The 21,166-nt window shown below is 30.0% G+C and overlaps 1 protein-coding gene across 2 annotated transcripts in view; it reads right to left on the reverse strand.

Moving 5' to 3' along the window:
- The window catches only part of LOC118198385 (uncharacterized), a 148,854-nt gene that overhangs the window by 98,865 nt on the left and 28,823 nt on the right, over positions 1–21,166 (reverse strand). For both annotated transcript variants that reach the window (XM_085821826.1, XM_035370047.2), the window contains exons 6-8: positions 17,541–17,761; positions 10,291–10,374; positions 3,296–3,382 (exon numbers count right to left, since the gene is read on the reverse strand). In XM_085821826.1, coding sequence (XP_085677952.1) covers positions 3,296–3,382; positions 10,291–10,374; positions 17,541–17,761 — 392 coding nt within the window. The remainder of the gene's footprint in view (positions 1–3,295; positions 3,383–10,290; positions 10,375–17,540; positions 17,762–21,166) is intronic.

Consider the following 21,166-nt stretch of genomic DNA (forward strand, 5'->3'; position numbering starts at 1 on the left):
CATAAAGTAAGGAAGGAAAACACACATAAAACACACAACGAAAATATGACATACAGTCACACATATCATCATGTGGAGCAGTGGTCAAAGATTACACAATTTAATTTAAATTTAATCTGGCTCAGTAACTCCATCATATGAGGAAATAGAAATGGGAAATTATAGTAAAGGCTGAAATCATAAACAATTGGGTAATTTACATAATAATAATAACTGCACATATCTTTGAAGGATAATTTTTTTTATGCATTCAATTTCTTTCTTCAACATGTTTCCTTTTCGTTTTGGAATTTAATTAAGGATTTCTGTTATTCTAAAAAACACTAAATGCATTTAGAATGTATACAAAAAGCAGCTAATTTTATTTCTTTAGTAATATGAACATTTAGAAGAAATATGAAATATATATCATAAAGGCCAGTTACAGAGCTGATGTGGCAGAATATTTAGAATCTAGTGACACACTGAACAACAAAATCTAGAAAGGGCAAAACTTTTAGAATTTAAAGTAGGCATTGGAAGCAGAATTTAGAAAGGCACTAGGCAGCAGAATTTAGAATCCACAGAGATTGCATCAAGTGGGAAAATGCCTAGTGCTATGTGTATGATGCATTACGAAATATTAGATCAATCTTTTAAATTGTTAGCTCTCAATTTCTTTATTAATAGAAAAATCCTTTTCTATAATGCCTGCCCATGTGATAAGATTAGAAGCATTTTTGATATTTTCCATGCTTGAGTCTAATGAAAAGTAGAGAAAATAAAGGGAAGATAAACATGTTAAAAGATTCTAGCATCAGAAGAAAAACATTTTCAAATATTATGTTTTCATTGTTCTTACAGACGTTCTCCAAAAAGTAAGAAATTCATTGCAAACTTTCTGTAAAATACATCCATTACATCTCCATGTTGATACCATGGAGACATTTTCATTTTTTCACATATTTCTCAAATCTTCTAGAATCATGTGTCTATAAATCTTGCCTTCAAATCCTTCTAAACCTTCCAAGCTGCAATGTCTAAAATAATATTTTTAATTACTTACATAGATAATTTTGCATTTGCTAAGAGCTGTTTTGTAAATTCTGCTTTAGAGCATTATATCTTGTTTATTTTTCAGATTCAAAATTTTGTATAGTAAGTTGCCAAAATGAAACTTTATAATACGACAGTGAAAAAAAGTTTTATTTTAATGTTATTTTTTTAATATAATTTGAATATATTACCATTACTTTAATGAAATTTATCAATGTTACGATGTTTTAAAAAAAATCTTGGAAACATTCTCAGATCTCGGAATTAAAATTTTTCTATAGAAACTTAACTTAAAATCGCCAAATTTAGAAATGTTTAATAAAAGAATTCACATCCCCAAATGCGAAAAGTTGTTTAAAAGCTCTTTATTAGGAAAAATTAATTTCAAAATGCTTATGTTTCACTTCTTGCTTAGAAACTCGAGTATCATTTATATTTGAAATAGAAACAAATTATAACCCATGAACCCATTCAAAAAATAACCATATATGTCAGTGAATCGCCCAAAATGTTCCTCCAAAATGCTAATTCCCACTCAAAATGGCAGTCGTAAAAACAGACAGAAATTTCAGATGATTAAAATTAAGGACCTTCTGCTGAGTTTGGCCAAAATTAAGGACTTTTAAGGACCAAAAATCGATTCCAAAAAATCTAATGACTTTTAAGGACTCTTAAGGACCGTACGAACCCTGGTAGAACTGTCAAAAGCTTTGCACATGCATTCTGCTCTCTTTTTATGATACCAAATAACAAAATAGTAGATTTGATACAAGACTGCTAGATAGCTTTGCTTACTAACTTCATGTGGAAACTGAAGTAAATTAAACAAGTATGAAGATTTTAATTATGATAATAGGCACTCATGATACTCATATTTTACAGCCTATTCAGTCCATGGGATGTCAAAGAGTAGTTCAATAGTTTTATTCAGACAGCTGCTAGAGGCATAGATTATGACAGAATTATATGCATATAACTACATTACACTTTTGCATGCACTAAAAAAAAAGAAACTAACATAATTCACTGATGTAATTTCAGACATCTACACACTGAAATAAAAATACTGATATTCAATCATTTTGTGTACTATATGACTCTAAAAAGCAGGCAAAACTCAATACTTTATTAAAATTTAACCTGCTATATCTATACAGCTATCTCTCTCTATACAGTCAAAAGTCGTTAATCCGTACTCGTCGAAACTTCAGTGATTATCGATTTTTCTAGATTATAGATCATCAGTTTACATCTGGTAAGATGGCATGCAGAAATTATAAAATTAAAAATATGAAACCGTAATTTATGAAATAAAGAACAATTATGATCTAAAGGGTATTAAAATTTTTTTTTAAAAAAAGCTTAATATTTATTTGTTTACTTTATTAAGCATTTCTTTCAATGTAAGTTGTTTAAGTTGCTTCGTTTTTTATGTGATAATACATTCTCTTTAATTATATAAACAGACATAATTTCTTGTTCAGTTACAAAGTTCGGCTGTTCAAGTCCTATAATTGCTGTGTCGAGAATACCGACTAATTTGTCAATCGAAATTTTTTCGTTTTCAATAACCTCTGTCACTTTCTTTACTATCGGAAGCGAATTATAATGACGAGGAAATTGATTTAAATCATATCAAAGACGGAGTATATCGAGATGAAATACTACATTTAGTAAGGAATTATAAGCCAAATAAAATAAAAACATCTGCCCTGAAGATAAGGATAGTGCTGACAGATAAACTTCCAATTCATTGCGCACTGCCGCGGCATTAAAGATAAACAAAGTTTAGATACACAAAGGATATGCCTTTATCCATTTTTTGCAGCAATTTCCACTTTTTGTTTAATGGACTTCCAAACATACTTTCGCTTTGTAGATCCTTTACATATTAGTAAATATATATCAGAAATTCTATTTGACATAATCGAAAGTTCAAGCTTACTTTTATAAAATTGCTCTAACAGTCTGCAAAAAATAATAAGCCTAATCCAATTCGAAGATTAAAGAACAATGCAATCTGCAACTTTAACTGAATTAGATAATTTTAGCTTAGCTTATACCGTCCGTTATACATTAAACGCGCATTCATAAACGTATTTTGCACACGCGTATTCGCAGCCGTAAAGGTCTTACGCAACACATGCACAGAAAGTTTGTAGGTTTGAGGTCCGGATTATGGGTGTTCGAATTAACGACTTTTGACTGTATATATATTGCTAATTCTTACATGAAAATGGAACATTATGATATTTCTTACCGATTTTTGTACTTCATACAAGATATATATTTTAAACAGGCTGCCCAAACAAATGGATGATGCACAGATGCTACTCCAGAAACCCATCTGAAATATATTTTTAAAAGAAAAAAATCAAATAAAAACTATCCAAGAAATACAATATTATAATACTGCCTTGATAAATACATTCTACATAAATACAAATAAAAAACAATTTTTAAACTGCATGAATGCAGAGACAAACATCTGCTACTGAACAAATTCTCAATAACAGATTCCACTGAGAAAGATTTCATGATGAAAATCATCACTGACGATTGAGACATGGGTTTTGATGCTTAAACAAATGCCCAATCTTCCCAATAGACTGGGAAAGGCTCTTCAAGATAAAAAATGTGTCACAGGTCAGACTGAAAGTAAAGAATACTTTGCCCATCGTTTTTAATATAAAGGGTTATTACCCACCATGAAATTTTGCTAGAAGGACAAACAGTAAATAGTTAGTGTAAGATTGAAATGTTTAGATGGTTAGATCTAAAACTGTGGACAAACAATTCCTGCTTCCTACAACATGATAACTCACCACTTCTTTCAGTTCTTTATATTTGTGCCAAAAGAGAGATAACTGTGCTATTTTTCTTATCTTGCTATCAGAGTTTTCTTTTTTAACAAAACTGAAATCAAGTTAATTAAGTTAAAAAAATAAAGATTTAACTTAATTGATGAGATAAAAATAAATTTATAGACAGCAAATATAGAGCCGCCAAAGAAACTTATCAGAATTGCTGACAAATTCGAAATGGTATTGGGAGCAAATGTGTAAACTGTAGGAGAGAATACTCTGAAGCTAATTAAATAATTTATGAGCCTATGCAGAACAGACTGCATTTAAAATTATTATATTTTTTTTTTACTAGAACATCAAAACTCTATAACAGTGTGTAGAATCGCAAAAGTACATTATAGAATTTATGGAATACTAAGAAAGATGAAATAAAATCAAGTAGACTTGCTGGATGTTAGATAAAAATATTTAGTTACTTGAATGAAGCTTATTACAGTGGTCTCAAACTGGTAGCTTGTGGGCCGCATGTGGCCCTTGAAGCAAATTTATGGGGGCCTGCAAATACACTTTAGCTAAATATTTGTTGTTAATTCTGTGCTTTTAAATTTAGATAAAACGTAAATTCATTGCACAGTGGATTAAAATATATTGTTTATTGAGAGAATAGAAAAGCACAAGCAGTCATTACATTCTAAATGAATTCAAAGTTAGAATTGCAAGCAAAAGCATATATGTAAAACTCATAATTTTGCTTTGACAAGCATGCAAAAGAAACTTATTTTTTAATAAAGACATTAATAATAGTATTGTAGGAAGTGATATTTTAAAGCAAAAATATAAACAATATTAAAGATATGGACTCAGAATAAGTTACTTATTTTCAAGTTATGTTCCACTCCGAGAATTTTCATAATTTGCTTGTTTTTAATTTAAGTTAAAAGTAAGATATTTGGTGGTTAATTTAACATATTAGAATTATTTGAAATAAATGTCAGTCAGAAAGTTTAATACTTAATTATTAGTTTTGGTTGAATACTAAAATTTAGTTAGTTATTATAACTTTCCTTTTAAATTAAATTCTACTTTGTTAAAAAAAAATTCCGGCTCGTCAGTTGCTTTCAAGTCGTGCATTTGCCCGCATGTAATTTTTTGAGTTTGAGACCACTGACTTATGGCTGAAGTAACATTTTACATTAAACACATAAAAGACACAATATAGATTTTCTTATTTTTATAGGGATTTCTTATTTTATAGAAAAGATTGTACACATCTAATTACTATCTATATTATTACTATTACTTGTTCTATAATATATGAATATAACATAATATGAAAATTTTGCAGCATGCATAGAGCTTACATCAAATGTATTTAATATTGTCATTCACAGAATGCAGACCTGTCTTCTAATTCAGAGTGCATATTAATTATGTGGCTAATTAATATTAAAGCAGTTACTATAAGACTTATTGCTTAATTTTTCTAAAACACAATTTTCAGAATATTACAAAAAATACTTCAAGCTTTTGATATTAAATTTACTAAATTTTATATATTTACTAAGACTGTATATATGTTTAAATTATATTTAGTATTTAATGGAAAAGGTTATTAAAATATAGCAGTTCTTAATTAAAATATAACAGTCTACTCAAGAAATTAGCAAAAATCCTATGTTCTCCTTTATATTATAGCAGCGGTCGGGGAACCGGGGTAAATTACCCCAAATGGGGTAAAAACGAAATTTTTGGGGGTAAAAATGAAACTTTTGTGAGTAAAAAGTATATATTTTTAATTTGCTATTTTATAAACCTGTTAGTATTTTTTTCAACTTAAACAATTTAGCGACATATGCAGGCCATGCCATCTCACTCCCCACCACCAGAGTGTTCTCGAGTTATATCTTTGCGCAGTAAAGCACAGCCCCGGCTACCTGCTCAGTCCGTGTCATGCCATCAAGATACAAATACATTGACGAATCAGAGAGCGAGTTTTTACTAGTTAGTTGCTGACAAGACCACCATTTTATCATTAATCATCGATATATCGATCAAGGTAAGCCACAATTTGAAAATTTAATTCAAGTATATTACAACTATTATTTTCTGTCTTTTTTTCAGATGGCAGCAAATAGAAAAAGAACATACCAAGACGAATTCCTTAATTACGGTTTTACACAAATAGAAGACAATGTTACAATGAAACCACAGTGTGTTGTATGTATGAAAGTACTGACTTCAGAATCTTTCAAAAAAGTCAATTGAAGAAACATTTAGATAATTTGCATTCACACCTGTCATCCAAACCGCGAGAATACTTTGCAAATTTAGAAATATCTGTTAAAAGACAAAGATTGAATAGCAACTTGTTTGGTATATTTGATCAGCGTTCAGCATCAAGGGCTAGCTTTGAAGTAGCCTGGTTGATTGCTCGAAATAAGAAACCATACACTATTGGTGAAGATTTAGTTAAGCCAGCTGCTGTAAAAATGGCAGAGATTATGAGTGGTCAAAAAGAAGCGAAGAAACTGAATTCAGTGACCTTGTCTGCGAGAATTGTGAAAGAACGAATTTCTATATTTGCAGAAAATGTGAAGGAACAGGTTATTTTCGCATTAAAACAGGCTAAATATTTTGCTATTCAGCTTGATGAGACAACTGATTTTAGTAGCAATTCACAGCTAATGGTATATGTTCGCTATAAAGGTGCATATAATTTTGAAGAGGAATTGCTGTTTTGTTCTCCTCTCGAGTTGAGATCTCGTGGAATTGATGTCTACAATAAAGTAAATGAATACTTCAATGCACAAAATTAAAATGAGAAAACTGTATTTCTGTATCTTACGATGGAGCTCCAGCTATGCTGGGTCATAATAATGGTTTTTCGGCTTTTGTAAAAAAAAAAAAAAAAAAAAAAAACCAAATATTGAAGTAACTTACTGTATGATCCATCGCCAGGCCCTTATGGTCAAATATTTAGAACCTACACTGGAAGCCGTCATGCATGATGTCAACAAGATTGTAAATTTTATCAAGGGACATGCACTAAACACATGGCTATTTCGCGAATTATGTCAGGACGGGGAAGCTGAATATACGGACCTACTTTATTATATAGAAGTAAAGTGGCTCTCTCGCGGAAATGTACTAAATCGAGTATAGACTCTCAAAACTCAAGTCAAAATTTTTATGGTTGATCAAAAAAATATTCTCGCAGATAAGTTTAAAAACTCTTCCTGGGTTGCATATCTCGCATATTTAGCGGACATTTTTGAGAGTATAAATATATTAAACAAAGAATTTCAAGGAAAGAATATTAATATCATTTCAGCGAGAGAAATAGTGTCAGCGTTTGGATTAAAGCTGCAATATTGGAGACAGAAAGTAGAACAGAACAAGATAGCTTCCTTTTCAAGGTTAGCTTTGTTTCGGAAGATTACGAAAATATTACTTCTGCTGACATCAAGGATACAATTGTAAGACATCTTATCAAACTCAGAAAGCGGTTTTCAGATTACTTTAAAGATCTTGATACACGTACTGTCAGTTGGATTGTAGATCCTTTTAAATGTGAAATTGCTATGATACCAGAAGAACCTTCACGTTTGGCAGAAGCAATTCTTGAACTTCAATCTAATACTGAAGCATGCATTCAATTTGAGAGTAAACCAAATCTGTTGTCTTTTTGGATGTCAAAAGCTGCAAAGGCTTTCAAAATTGCACATGAAGAGGCGGCTAAAAAATTGCTGCCATTTGGAACAACATATTTGTGCGAACAAGGCTTTTCCACTCTAATGAACATGAAAACGAAGAACAGAAATCGATTAAACGCCTAAGACTGTATTCAAATCGCTCTTACATCAAAAAGTCCCAATTTTGAAGCAATTGTATTGAGCATGAAATAATATTTCTCCAAAACGTGAAGGAAGACTGTTTTCAATTATTCTTTTTTTTTCTAATCTTTTCAATTCTCATTTTTGTTTGTACCACCATTATTATTATTATAATTTGTTACAGTACCCCAAATTGTCAACCCTCTATTGTACCCCAATGGGTTTCAATTTGTTATATATATTACTTATATTACTATTATTACCGTTATGTATTACTAGGTATTACATTGATAAATTGAATAAATGATGTTTAAATTAAATTTTTAGTTATTGTTTTCTTTTCAAAATTATCATGGGGGCCTATAATATGAAAGATGCTAAAAAAGAGGCGATTTCATTTTTTTTTTTTTTTCTTTTCTTTTCGCCATGGGGTAATATCAACTTACACAAAAATATTTTGGTTATTATTAAAAAAGTTCCCCGACCGCTGTATTATAGTGATTATTATACATCCAATCTTGAATTCATTTTTCATGTGTTCAGTTTTCATATAAATTTGCATATATATCTATTAATTTTTTAGCAATACACAAACAAAGAAATTTTTTAAAGGAAATGTAAGAATTTAGCAAAAACTTTTTTCATATAAATTTGCATATATATCTATTAATTTTTTAGCAATACACAAACAAAGAAATTTTTTAAAGGAAATGTAAGAATTTAGCAAAAACTTTTTGAAATAACCTTCAAAATTTATTTCCTCTTGTAAATTCTTTATTCTCCTCTTTTGGATCACAAAGAAACTGATATTCAGTTTTGTACTTCTTAAACAGATATGAAATAATAACTGAAGCACTGTATATTTCATTGATTAGCTTCCACATATTTTATCTTCTGCTTTGACATACTCTATATATTTATTATTTTCTTCATGGATATCTAGGATTTACTAAATCATGAAATGGAAGCAAGCCAATCTCTTTTATCAAGACCAATAGTATTGTTAGAAATTTAAGAGTTTTAACTTTGTTACAATGAAACTAGACATTATCTAAGAAAACGTGATATAGAAGAGCAACATTCAAAACACACTGAAAATAGGAAATTTCAAGTCAGTTTAAAAAAAGCGAAATCACACAATCACTAACGATTTATTTATTGAAAGAGGGGAAATTTTGCAAAAAATAAATAAATTTGGTGGATAAAATGGTTATTAATTTAAGCAATTATTAAAACAGAAGGGAGAAAAAACATTTGCCAATCTCAAATTTTGGATCGCAATAGCTGCACAAACTATAGTTGACAACACGTAAATATCAAATTATCTTAAGTAATATAAAAATCATATATGTATATATAAACTATTTTTATATATTTAAGGTAATATATATATGCAGGGAGTAATTGAAGTGAAGATCACAATTTTAAGAAATGGCACAGCATGACAAATGTAACACTTTTGGTAATACGTGAATAAAATACAGCACATATTTTTGCATGCATATGGGTTCGTAATAGACTGAATGCACACAGAACCGACCACAACTTGATAAAATTTATTTAATCAAAAAGAAGCACTTCACAGTTCTGGAACTTTCCACAAAAATAGTCATACAGCTCTTCAAATTATCACAGAATATAATCAGTAGTTACACTTCAAACTACTAAGAAAGTTAAACACAACTCCATGCACAGCGCATTTAAAAGCCAAAGCTCTCATGAATACCCCGAATTTAGGTCTGAACTAACATCTACTTCTCTGAAACTGATGCCCAGTTGCCGAGAAATCTCTAGTACTTCTCAAAATTATTGGAAGGCATACGAAGGCTGGATAAGGTTGCAGCTACATGTAAGTCAATCGCAGTTATTCAGTTACAATACCCATTACAGTGATACATGGACTGGACCATAATATTGGCAAATGGTAGCCAAGCTTGGCAACAAAAGTTAGTCGTTGAAACCATAGCCAGCTTGACAATATCTCGCAAGTTTGGCGAGATAGCCTTTTACTCAATGTTAAATAGACTTGTCCCTGTATTCTTACTATTTCCGCGAGCTTTGCTTCTTTAGATTTTAATGTTACATTATACAAAACGAAATAAATAAATTATTTACATATGTTCAAAATTTACGAAAAACCCAGAGAAAGAAAAATTACTTTAATTGGGTATTTACAAGAAATACTGTTGAAATGAATGACCCCAAACTGTAATATAATGCATCATAATGACAATGAAGTGATTGGTGTACATTTAGAAAAATGCCCAGCACAACATGAACTTTAGCAGACACAATGGTAATTCTAGAGACAAGATCTTCAGCAAGTCAATCCACACGTGCAAACAAATTCTATTATCATGTCTTGTAACTGATTCTTATTCAATTGTGCAATTCTTCAATCATATAAGATTAAAATGACTTCATTTTCTCCATTCTTCATACTTATTGTGTTTCCACGTTCACATTTTAATTCCCATCACATATCCTACTGTGAAAATTGTTACTTCTATTAAATTCTGAGCTGCCTTTAAATTTTCTGGAATCAAACAACAAATGACTAATTTGTATTCTACATAAATGTAAGTATATGTGAGTAAAGAAAAATTTATACATACATTCCAACCAAAGGAACATCTGAATCAGGAAAATTAGTTTGAGGAATTAAAAGGAAATTTTGTTTATCATTCATAGCCACAAACCTAAAATTAAAAAATAGGAGTTCAATATTTACAAGAACTTGAGAAACTTATAATAGAATATAAGAACTTGCAAAATTGAAGTAAACTTATAAATAGCCAAAATTAAATTTTTATTTAATGCCATATTTTTCAGTTTAAATAAATACTTCAAACATAAAACTTTTCTGTGCATTAAAAGATTATTTTGTGAGTTTTCATAATCTTCATGTGACAACCGCAACTTTCATAATAATCAATAATACATAAGCTGGCTAACTTTATCTTTTTGGATGTGAGGGGAAAAATTCAACCTTTTCAGTTTTTTATGCTAATATTACGGAAGTAATCCACATATTTTGACGTAACTTCTTCAAACAGAAAAAACTATTCTGTACTTTTTTCTGCTCTTTTAATGAAGAAATTCTTTTGTTTATCATTTATTCACTATTTAATCACTTAAAATAAATATGGAGACCTGTGACGACACTTATCGGATTCAGACAGATAAAAATGAAAAGTTAAGAATTTAAATAAACATATTTTGAAAACTGAAAATTTTAAAGGGGAGGCTGAAGAAGGTTGGATGAGTATTGGAAATATTTATCTAATTTTGCATAAAGGAACCTTAAACTCAAATTTTGAATCAGGCTATTCTCCAGCAGAATAATTTCACTGCAAATGATTGTACTTTCACCATTGTTTGAAATCTTGCATATCTCTATAAACTGCATTTTTTGCACAAGCTTTCAGTACCTTTTTATTATTTCTGGGATTGTATAATGTATCCTTATTTTCATAAACAAAAGAAGTGTTTTTCGTTAGTTTTAAATATTTGAGCAAGCAATTTTGTGATCTAAATATTCAGATTGATATTACACAATACAGTTAGATTTCAGCATATTTATTAAAAATACATTTACTTTATATCCAACTCTTAATTACTAATTGCTAAGCTGATATTAAGCATTCACAATAATTCATATGGATTAGCATTTGCAAGTCCAACAAGTTATGAATATTTTTACATAAGATTTATTTAAGCCTAAAAACCTAAAAAGGTCAAACGAACTAATTACAATCATTACATCATCAAGGGGAAAACCTAAACAATAAAAGAAACAATTTTTTTCCAAAATGAAAAAATTCATTTGGTCAGTATTTAAAGCCTAAAATAAGGATGGCTCAAAATAGTTTTAAATTAGCTTTTTTTCAAATCAAAATAATTGCCCAAAAATCGCACAGAAAAACACTCATAATAAAAAGCTGCCTAAAACTAAAAAATATTTTATTTAAGAAATATTACGTCTAGAAAATACTCAAAACAAAAAGCTGCCATGAGCAAACGAAGTTTCATTTAGAAAACTTTTAAAAATACCTATAAAAAGCAGCCGAGAGCTAACGAACATTTATTTTTAAGATAAAACACCTAAAAAATACTCAAAATAACATGTGCATATATATAGATTTAGTTTATTTGGTTAAGGCAAAACACTCGAGGATTATCTGCCTAATGTAAGGACCTATCTCAGTACACTTTAATGTTTAAAAGTGAGCTATCAGTTGGTAGTGTGGGTAGAAAGAATTAAACATGCTACTGTTTTAACATGTAATATGGACAGAACAGTTAAAAAGACTTGGATTAGTCATCAGTGCAAGCAAAACCCCTTATTGTCTAAAAGGTCTCAAGCATTTGTCAGTGATTTATTACTACAATAAAAATGCTTGGATGGCAAGCAATATTTTTAATGATTTTAATGATTCACAATAATTTCTAACAAATATGTTCAATGATTCTTTCTTCTTTATTTGTTTCTTACTTTCTTCTTTTTTACTTTCTTACGAAGCGGGATAAAGAACTTCAACAAGAAAAAATGGCACTCATGTTAGATAATTGTGCTCTGCCCATCCAACTGATCTCTCATTGAGGAACATAAAATTAGTTTTTCTTTCTCCTAATCGAACTTCCATTCCTAAGCCATTAGATAAGGGCATCATAAAAGCATTCATCATCAAGGGGAAAGTCATTACAGGAAAGAAGGTGTTCAAAATGTTATCAATGAAACTGATATGACTGAAGCAGTTTGTTCTTATAAGGAAATTGTTGTTTTCCCTCTTAGATGCCATGCATCGGATGAAGTAATTTTGCAAACAATTTCAAACCGTAAAAAAAAAAAAAAAAAAAAAAAAAAAAAAAAAGACGGGGCCGCAATGAAGAAATTTTTTTCCAAAATGAAAATATTCATTTGGTCAGTATTTAAAGCCTAAAATAAGGATGGCTCAAAATAGTTTTAAATTAGCTTTTTTTCAAATCAAAATAATTGCCCAAAAATTGCACAGAAAAACACTCATAATAAAAAGCTGCCTAAAACTAAAAAATATTTTATTTCAGAAATATTACATCTAGAAAATACTCAAAACAAAAAATTGCCAAGAGCAAACGAAGTTTCATTTAGAAAACTTTTAAAAATACCCATAAAAAGCAGCCGAGAGCTAACGAACATTTATTTTTTAAATAAAACACCTAAAAAATACTCAAAATAACATGTGCATATATATAGATTTGGTTTATTTGGTTAAGGCAAAACACTCGAGGATTATCTGCCTAATGTAAGGACCTATCTCAGTACACTTTAATGTTTAAAAGTGAGCTATCAGTTGGTAGTGTGGGTAGAAAGAATTAAACATGCTACTGTTTTAATATGTAATATGGACAGAACAGTTAAAGACTGGATTAGTCATCAGTGCAAGCAAAACCCCTTATTGTCTAAAAGGTCTCAAGCATTTGTCAGTGATTTATTACTACAATAAAAATGCTTGGATGGCAAGCAATATTTTTAATGATTTTAATGATTCACAATAATTTCTAACAAATATTTTCAATGATTCTTTCTTCTTTATTTGTTTCTTACTTTCTTCTTTTTTACTTTCTTACGAAGCGGGATAAAGAACTTCAACAAGAAAAAATGGCACTCTTGTTAGATAATTGTGCTCTGCCCATCCAACTGATCTCTCATTGAGGAACATAAAATTAGTTTTTCTTTCTTCTAATCGAACTTCCATTCCTATGCCATTAGATAAGGGCATCATAAAAACATTCATCATCAAGGGGAAAGTCATTACACGAAAGAAGGTGTTCAAAATGTTATCAATGAAACTGATATGACTGAAGCAGTTTGTTCTTATAAGGAAATTGTTGTTTTCCCTCTTAGATGCCATGCATTGGATGAAGTAATTTTGCAAACAATTTCAAACCGTAAAAAAAAAAAAAAAAAAAAAAAAAGACAGGGGCGCAATGAAGAAATGCATGATGAGACCTTCCTTGAACATTTGGGAATCAATGAAAATATCCACACTTGCTATGAAAAGAGTGATGCAGAGATCATCAACATTATCAGAGAAAACAAAAGAATTAGAGAAAATGAAAGAATTAGAGAAATAAGTCCAAAGATGAAAAATCTGGATCCTGAACTAAAAGCAACAGAGTCTCAGCAAGCGTTAAAAGTTTTGAGAACGCTCAGACTTAAAGATGGAGATACAGAAAGTTACAAGCAATGTCATATGATGGAGACCACCGTTGAAAAGCTACTAACAAGAAATATGCAACAAACCTGAATGGATAAATTTTTAAATGTTTGATATGCTTACATACAGTCAAAAGTCGTTAATCCGGACTCGTCGGGACTTCGGCAATTCCGGACTATCGATTTTTCCGGATTATAGATCATCAGTTTAAATCTGGTAAAATGGCATGCAGAAATTATAAAATTAAAAATATGAAACCGTAATTTACGAAATAAAGAACAATTATGATTTAAAAGGTATCAAAATTTACAAAAAAAAAAAAAAAAAAAAAAAAAAAAGCTTAATATTTATTTGTTTACTTTATTAAACATTTCTTTCAATGTAAGTTGTTTAAGCTGCTTCGTTTTTTATGTTATAATACATTCTCTTTAATTCTATAAACAGACATAATTTCTTGTTCAGTTACAAAGTTCCGCTGTTCAAGTGATATAATTGCTGTGTCGAGAATACCGACTAATTTGTCAATAGAAATTTTTTTGTTTTCAATAACCTCTGTCACTTTCTTTGCTATCGGAAGCGAATTATAATGACGAGGCATTTGATTTAAATCATATCAAAGACGAGATGAAATACTACATTGAGTATGCAATTATAAGCCAAATAAAATAAAAACATCTGCTCTTAAGATAAGGATAGTGCTGACAGATCAACTTCCAATTCAATGCATGCCGCCATGGCGTTAAAGATAAACAAAGTTTAGATAAACTTTATCCATTTTTTGCAGCAATTCCACTTTTTGTTTAATGGACTCCGAAAGATACTTTCGCTTTGTATATCCTTTACATATTAGTAAATATATATCGGAAATTCTATTTGACATAATCGAAAGTTCAAGCTTACTTTTATAAAATTGCTCTAACAGTCTGCAAAAAATAATAATCCGGATCCAATTAGAAGATTAAGGAACAACGCAATCTGCAACATTAACTGAAATAGATAATTAGATAATTTTAGCTTAGCTTATTCCGTCCGTTATACATTAAACGCGCATTCGTAAACGTATTTTGCGCACGCGCACACGTAAATTAGCAGCGGTAAAGGTCTTACGCGCATGCGTCAACGCAGAAAGCAGCTTGAACTTTCGATTAGTAAGATTTCGAACTTCGATTCGAAAGGACCTCAAAGCAGAAAGTTTGTAGCTTTGAGGTCCGGATTATAGATCATTCCGGATTATGGGTGTCCGAATTAACGACTTTTGACTTATAATTTTTCTGAATTAAGATGAACGTTTTAGTAAATTGCATTTGATTTAGTTGAAATGCAGTTGACCTAGTATTCCTTTCAGTAGTAAATATGGCTACTGCCAAATGAAACAACCACAGTGCTGGTTTCAAATACAAAATCATTCAATTTGCAAAAAGGAAAAAAGAAATCATGCTGCAGTAAGGATGTTTGTTGCTGATGAAAGCTCCATAACTGAGTGAAAGAAAAATGGAATCACAATATGCCAAAGAATAAATGTGCTTAGAATAAAAGAGTAACAAAATGGTTTATCCTAGAAGACAGTGTTGTGAATTGGGTCCTAGAAAATCATTAGAATGGATTGATTTTAACAAGAAACAGCCTATGTTTATTTGCCTTAAATTAGGCAAAAAAAGATACAAATAAAAGTGAAAACTTTAATACAACTCTGAGTTGGTAAAGTCGATCTACAGAACCAAATAATTTAGTTTAAAAAAAAAAAAAAAAAAAGCTTCATTTAAGCTTTCGAAAGATTTGAACAACATATTAATAAGTTTCCAGGAGTATGTTATTGATCTATAAAGCCAAAAAAATTATCTACTGTCATATATTGAAAATATGGATGAAACTCCAGTAATGCTTGATATACCAGGAAATAACATAATTGATGTGAAGAGAACAACAATGGTTCACATAAAAACAACAGATCACAAAATATCTCACCTCAGTATAGTGCTTTCATGCTCAACGGACAGTACAAAATTAAAATCCATGCTTATTTTTAAAAGATGCCAAAATTTAATTTCATGAGAAAGGATGGAAGGAAGAGAACTTTGTAAAATTGTTGATAATAAATGTTTGGCAAAAGCATCTGGTGCCTTAAAGAACCCAGAAAGTCTTTTAGATTGGGGCAAGTTCAGATCCCATCTAATGGCAAAAAATTTTTTAAGTCCATAAGGAAGACATTTCTTTTAAGTAAACAACATTTAGGCACATGTATAAATATAATTTTTGTATGCTCATCTTTTCCTTATTTTTATATCTATCAATTTTACACCCAGCATATAATGCACATCTGTAAATTTTGATCTTATTTTTTGTATTATATGCTGGGATATTATGGCATGTATTTTACCATCGACCATTTCAACGAACATAAATTATCACCAATAATGTATGTCACAGCCCACTCATAAGATCTTTACTTTGGTTTTATCTAAATCTGAATAATTCTTGATATGCTGGAGTGAAAATATTCTATTGATTTCCTTTTTTTATTAATAATTGTTTTGGATTGTAGAAAGGCCTGGAAAAATTAATGAATTTCAAGTTGCAGGATTTGAACATTTTAATCATTCAATATAATTTTGTAGATCTTGAACAGACACATACACTCAAAACATTGAAAGAGTCTGGGGTTTGGCGAAATAAAAACATGGCTGATACAACTTAAGATTCATATTTAGTTCAATTTATGTGGTGGTGAGTTCACGCAGACAATGAGAATTGTGTTGCTATTTTGAATGGCATTAACGATTTTGGCCACCAGAATGGCTGCTGCAAGATTAAATGTATTTCTTTGTGAGATAATTTCAAAGCCTGATCTCATTTTTATTTAAGTTTTTTACATTCTGCATCTATAATTTGTATTTGTTGATTATATAATTAAATTAAAAGTGATTTGTGATTATCTACCTAAATGATAGACTACCTTCAAAATCCATCGGAATGATCGGTGCAGATTTTGCAAGATCTCTACTAAATTTTATGACTGATGAGAGCCAAATTCCATTGTCAAGGGGAAAGTACGTAAGTATTGTGCATATTTCACATTGTTCCTAGCTAAAAAGAATGCTCTGCTCAACGAGATATTGTCAAATAATGAATTATATTTCCTAATAGAAACATTTGAAATGATATAACAAGAATTCACTGCCTCACTCTAACATACGATTTCACTGGCTAAAGAATTTCTCAAAAAACATGCAATCAAACAATACAAAAGAAAGCACGATGTACCAACACTAAGTTCTAAAGAGAATAGTTATGGCACAGTATTTATAAGTAAAACCAGGACACAATATTCAAAGGAAACATCCAAACATTTTCTCGACACCTTTGTAAGAATAATATACAGGATTGTGTGCCAAATGTTGCGACCAAGCGTTTTCTCAAAAACTTTATAAGAATAATATACGGGATTGTACGCCAAATGCTGCAATACAATATCTGACCAAAAAATAAAGGGATCATGAAAAATAGGCTTTTAACCTAATTCTTTATAATACATAAGAATTTACAGATTTGTTAAATGAACAACAGAAAGATAAACATAGATTAAACATTTTACTTTGCTTTAATTGAATAATTTAATTTATTTATTTAAAGAAACTCATACATTATCAAAAATAATTGTTACATACCCTGTTGTATAAACAGGTGAATGAATTAATGAAGCTTGTCTAGTCAATTCTGATTCAATTATATATACTGGTTTAATAGGAATAAGTTTGAAAGCTGTTGACAGTGTAGACATTTCTACCTGGATGTCACACCTAATTCCAAAGAATGAACAGATTATCCGCAACTTGAAAAGCTTGCTATGGTCAATCTTGTATCCAGTGCTACAGAATGTGAAGATTTCCTAAAACAAGAAATATTTATTTTAAAAGTTAATATAAATTCACAGATTATTAACTGTTCTGTAAGACATGCATAAAATACAAATTTATGCATTTTGTGCAATTTATTACAAATTGATAAAAAAAGGGCTCTATACAATTGACAGAAATCAAATGCAGTTTAGAAATCAGTATAAATTAAAGTTCACACACATATATATACACGTAAAATATAACAAAATACAATAACTGCTTTAAAAAAATAATTGGCAGCCAAAAAATTAAATTCTAAATTTGGTACTCTCCCCCTAAATTCAAGATCTTTTGATGTTATGTAATGCTACTAACAAACCAGTCATAGATTAGCTGTATTTGTACATTAAACTTGGTATAAATGCTCTGGCAAGCTAACTGCAGTTAATAATTGTTTTACATAATGATTATATCCACCAATAGAAGCTAGAAAAAGAGTGACACAGTTAGCTTGCCAGAGCATTTATACCAAGTTTAATGTACAAATACAGCTAATCTATGATTGGTTAGTTAGTAGTGTTATATAACATCAAAAGATCTCGAATTTGGGAGAACAGATGAATTTAGGGAGAGAGCACCAAATTTAGAATGTTAATTTTGAGGTCGCCAATTATTTTTTTAAAGCAGCTAATGTATTTTGTTATATCCTACATATATATAAGATATAAAATAATATATGCATAATATAAATATATGTGAGATATAAATCTGAAAGAAAACTATTAACTTTAATTTGGTAATAGTCCTTTTTATTTCCAATTTTAATTTGGTCACCTTCCCTTTCTGTTGTAAAATTAGAAATTATTTATAATAATTTTACTGTACAGCATCTTTTCAAAATTAATCTGTTTAATGTTTGTTTATGCAATCCAGCTCCATCTTATGTAATCCATCATCAATATGGTAAGCTCTCAGCCAATCAGATTAAAGAAATATTTTACTATATACATCTAGCCGCTTTGCTGATGCATACTCCTTTTTTGTCGCTTAGCTTCTGTTCATTATTATCCAGTTTTATCAAAACATAAGGTGCATAAAATTTTGAGGCACATGACAAACCCATAATGAAAAAGAATATGTGACCTAAGAATTAGTTATCAGGAAACAAAATTATATGTTAAAAGGCTATGTCTGTCTTCAAGTGTCATCCATCCATTTAAAACATTGCCAATCCAATGCAAGTATTTCTGAGTCATTGAGTTACACACACATACATATACATAAATATTTGATATATTTATTTGACATTTTTTATATTTTCTGTCAAAACAACAATGAAAATATTATTTGTTGAATAAGAAAACCACACCAAAAAGTCGATTGTTAAGGGGAAAAATATAAAATTTTACAATGTTCAAGCAAAAATTTTTTTCATGTCAGTGACAAAAAATCTTGGTTTCTACTTAACATCTGATGCCCATTTGCTTAAAATTAGATCTAGAATCAAATTTTTCTAAACGTAGTTCAAATTTCTAAACATAGTTTAGGTAAATGGTTAATTTAGCTTTACATAATTGCTTGCTGACATTTTTCATAACTTTAATTAGCAAATGACTGAATTTCAAAATGCTTTTATGAATCTGAACAAAAAGATTGTCTTTAACGCACAAGAACTTTAATCTTGCATTTGCATTCAAACAAATACATAATATATTTGAAACTTCCAAAAAATTCTGATGCAATTCATAAATATTATTGAGAAAAGACAAGCAAATCCTAGGAAATACAAATAGCTTTTTTAAAAAAAAAGAAAAAAAAATCACTGCCAGTTTAAGATCGAATTTGGTCTAATTTTAAAGACTGGAGTACTTCTCAAACTTCGTGAAAAGAAAATTTATTTCAATAACTAAACATTATACTATATATAAAGTATAATTGTTGAGTATTATTAATTATAATAATATTATAAGTATATAAAGGGTGGTTTATAATTAAAATTCCACTTTGAAATGGTCATAAAAGAAAGACTACTGGACCAAATATTATCAAACTTGGTATTCCTATAAAGAAGGTTATGGGAATTTATTTTCTGCAGAAAAAAAAAAAAAAAAAAAAAAAAAAGTTCAAAAACTCACTACCAGGGGTTAAATGATGCTGTATGCAATACTGTTAAATGAAATAAGACATGAAGACATACATTTATTATGTGTTTAATCGTTTCTGAAACATATTACAAAGCAGGTTCAACGTGGTATTCACAATTTCCTGAAAGCAAGTTAAATCATATTACTGCATTCTCAACAGCAGCTCTTAGCATATCAGGAGAAATATTACAGACATGTCGGTGTACCACATCTTTCAGTTCCGACAAATTGTTTAGATTATCCCCATAAACAGTGCTGCCATAAGCCAATGCAATTTTGCATAACCCCACAAACAGTTTTGTTTTAGAAATGATTAAAAATGTTTTGAACCAATATCTTCATGTCTTAGGGCCAAATTCAGGCTTCAAAAATCAAAAATTCGCGATATGTACGAAAACGATTTTCGGAATGCTTACAATTTTTTGAGTCATTTGTGATCTCACATTTTCTAATTGCTAATTTTTGGTTTTTACAGAGGGATATCGTCATTAACACCTTTAAATGGTAATTTTGTTTAGGTCAACAAAAAGTTAAGTTAGAATCCGAACCTTATTTCGTTTAACAATATTGCATACAGCGCCATTTCCCCCCTGGTGGTAAGTTTTTTAACTTTTTTTTTTATAGAGAATAAATTCCCATGACCTCCTTTACACGATTACCAAGTTTGGTAACATTTGGTCCAGTAGTTTTAATGTTATGTCCATTTTAAAGTGGAAGTTTAATTATAACCATCCTGTATACCAGGTTTTAACGAAAATTTCAAACCATCGCAAATATCGCCTGTGCAAACAGTTCCCGTTGGCATGTTTAATCATATTTTGTCAAACGATTTTTGGCATTTCAAAGAAACAGACTTGCTTTAGAACACTGTGTTGTAAATTTTGTAAAAAAATATATTAAGTACAAGGTGTCTAAAATTGAACTATCATGCTACCAGATTAGAATCATCATTTACCTCCAGTTCTGTTGCAAAAAGTCAGCTACAGAATGCCACCAAACCCTGTGTATAGCTTTAGGTACTAATGTTGTATCACATGACACTGTGAAGGTTTGGTACCAAACTTTCAAAAACAAGGACTGTGAATTCAAGAAATACAGCACTGTGGCTAGCCTATTAATGTTGATGAGGTCTGCTTGCGAGAACTTGTGGAAGAAGATGAGTATGCAACTACTGGAGAGCTTGCTAAGGAGTTAAGCATTAATACCATGTCCATTAGTCATGCTAGGCATTGCATAAACTTAAAGTTCAGTTGCTTGGTGCCGCATGAGTTAACACAAGCAGATAAGGACAGATGTGTTTGAGCCTGCACT

Source organism: Stegodyphus dumicola, chromosome 8, assembly GCF_044657685.1.
Source record: "Stegodyphus dumicola isolate Sdum_Otavi_A_Nest chromosome 8, ASM4465768v1".
Classification (NCBI taxonomy): Eukaryota; Metazoa; Arthropoda; class Arachnida; order Araneae; family Eresidae; genus Stegodyphus; species Stegodyphus dumicola.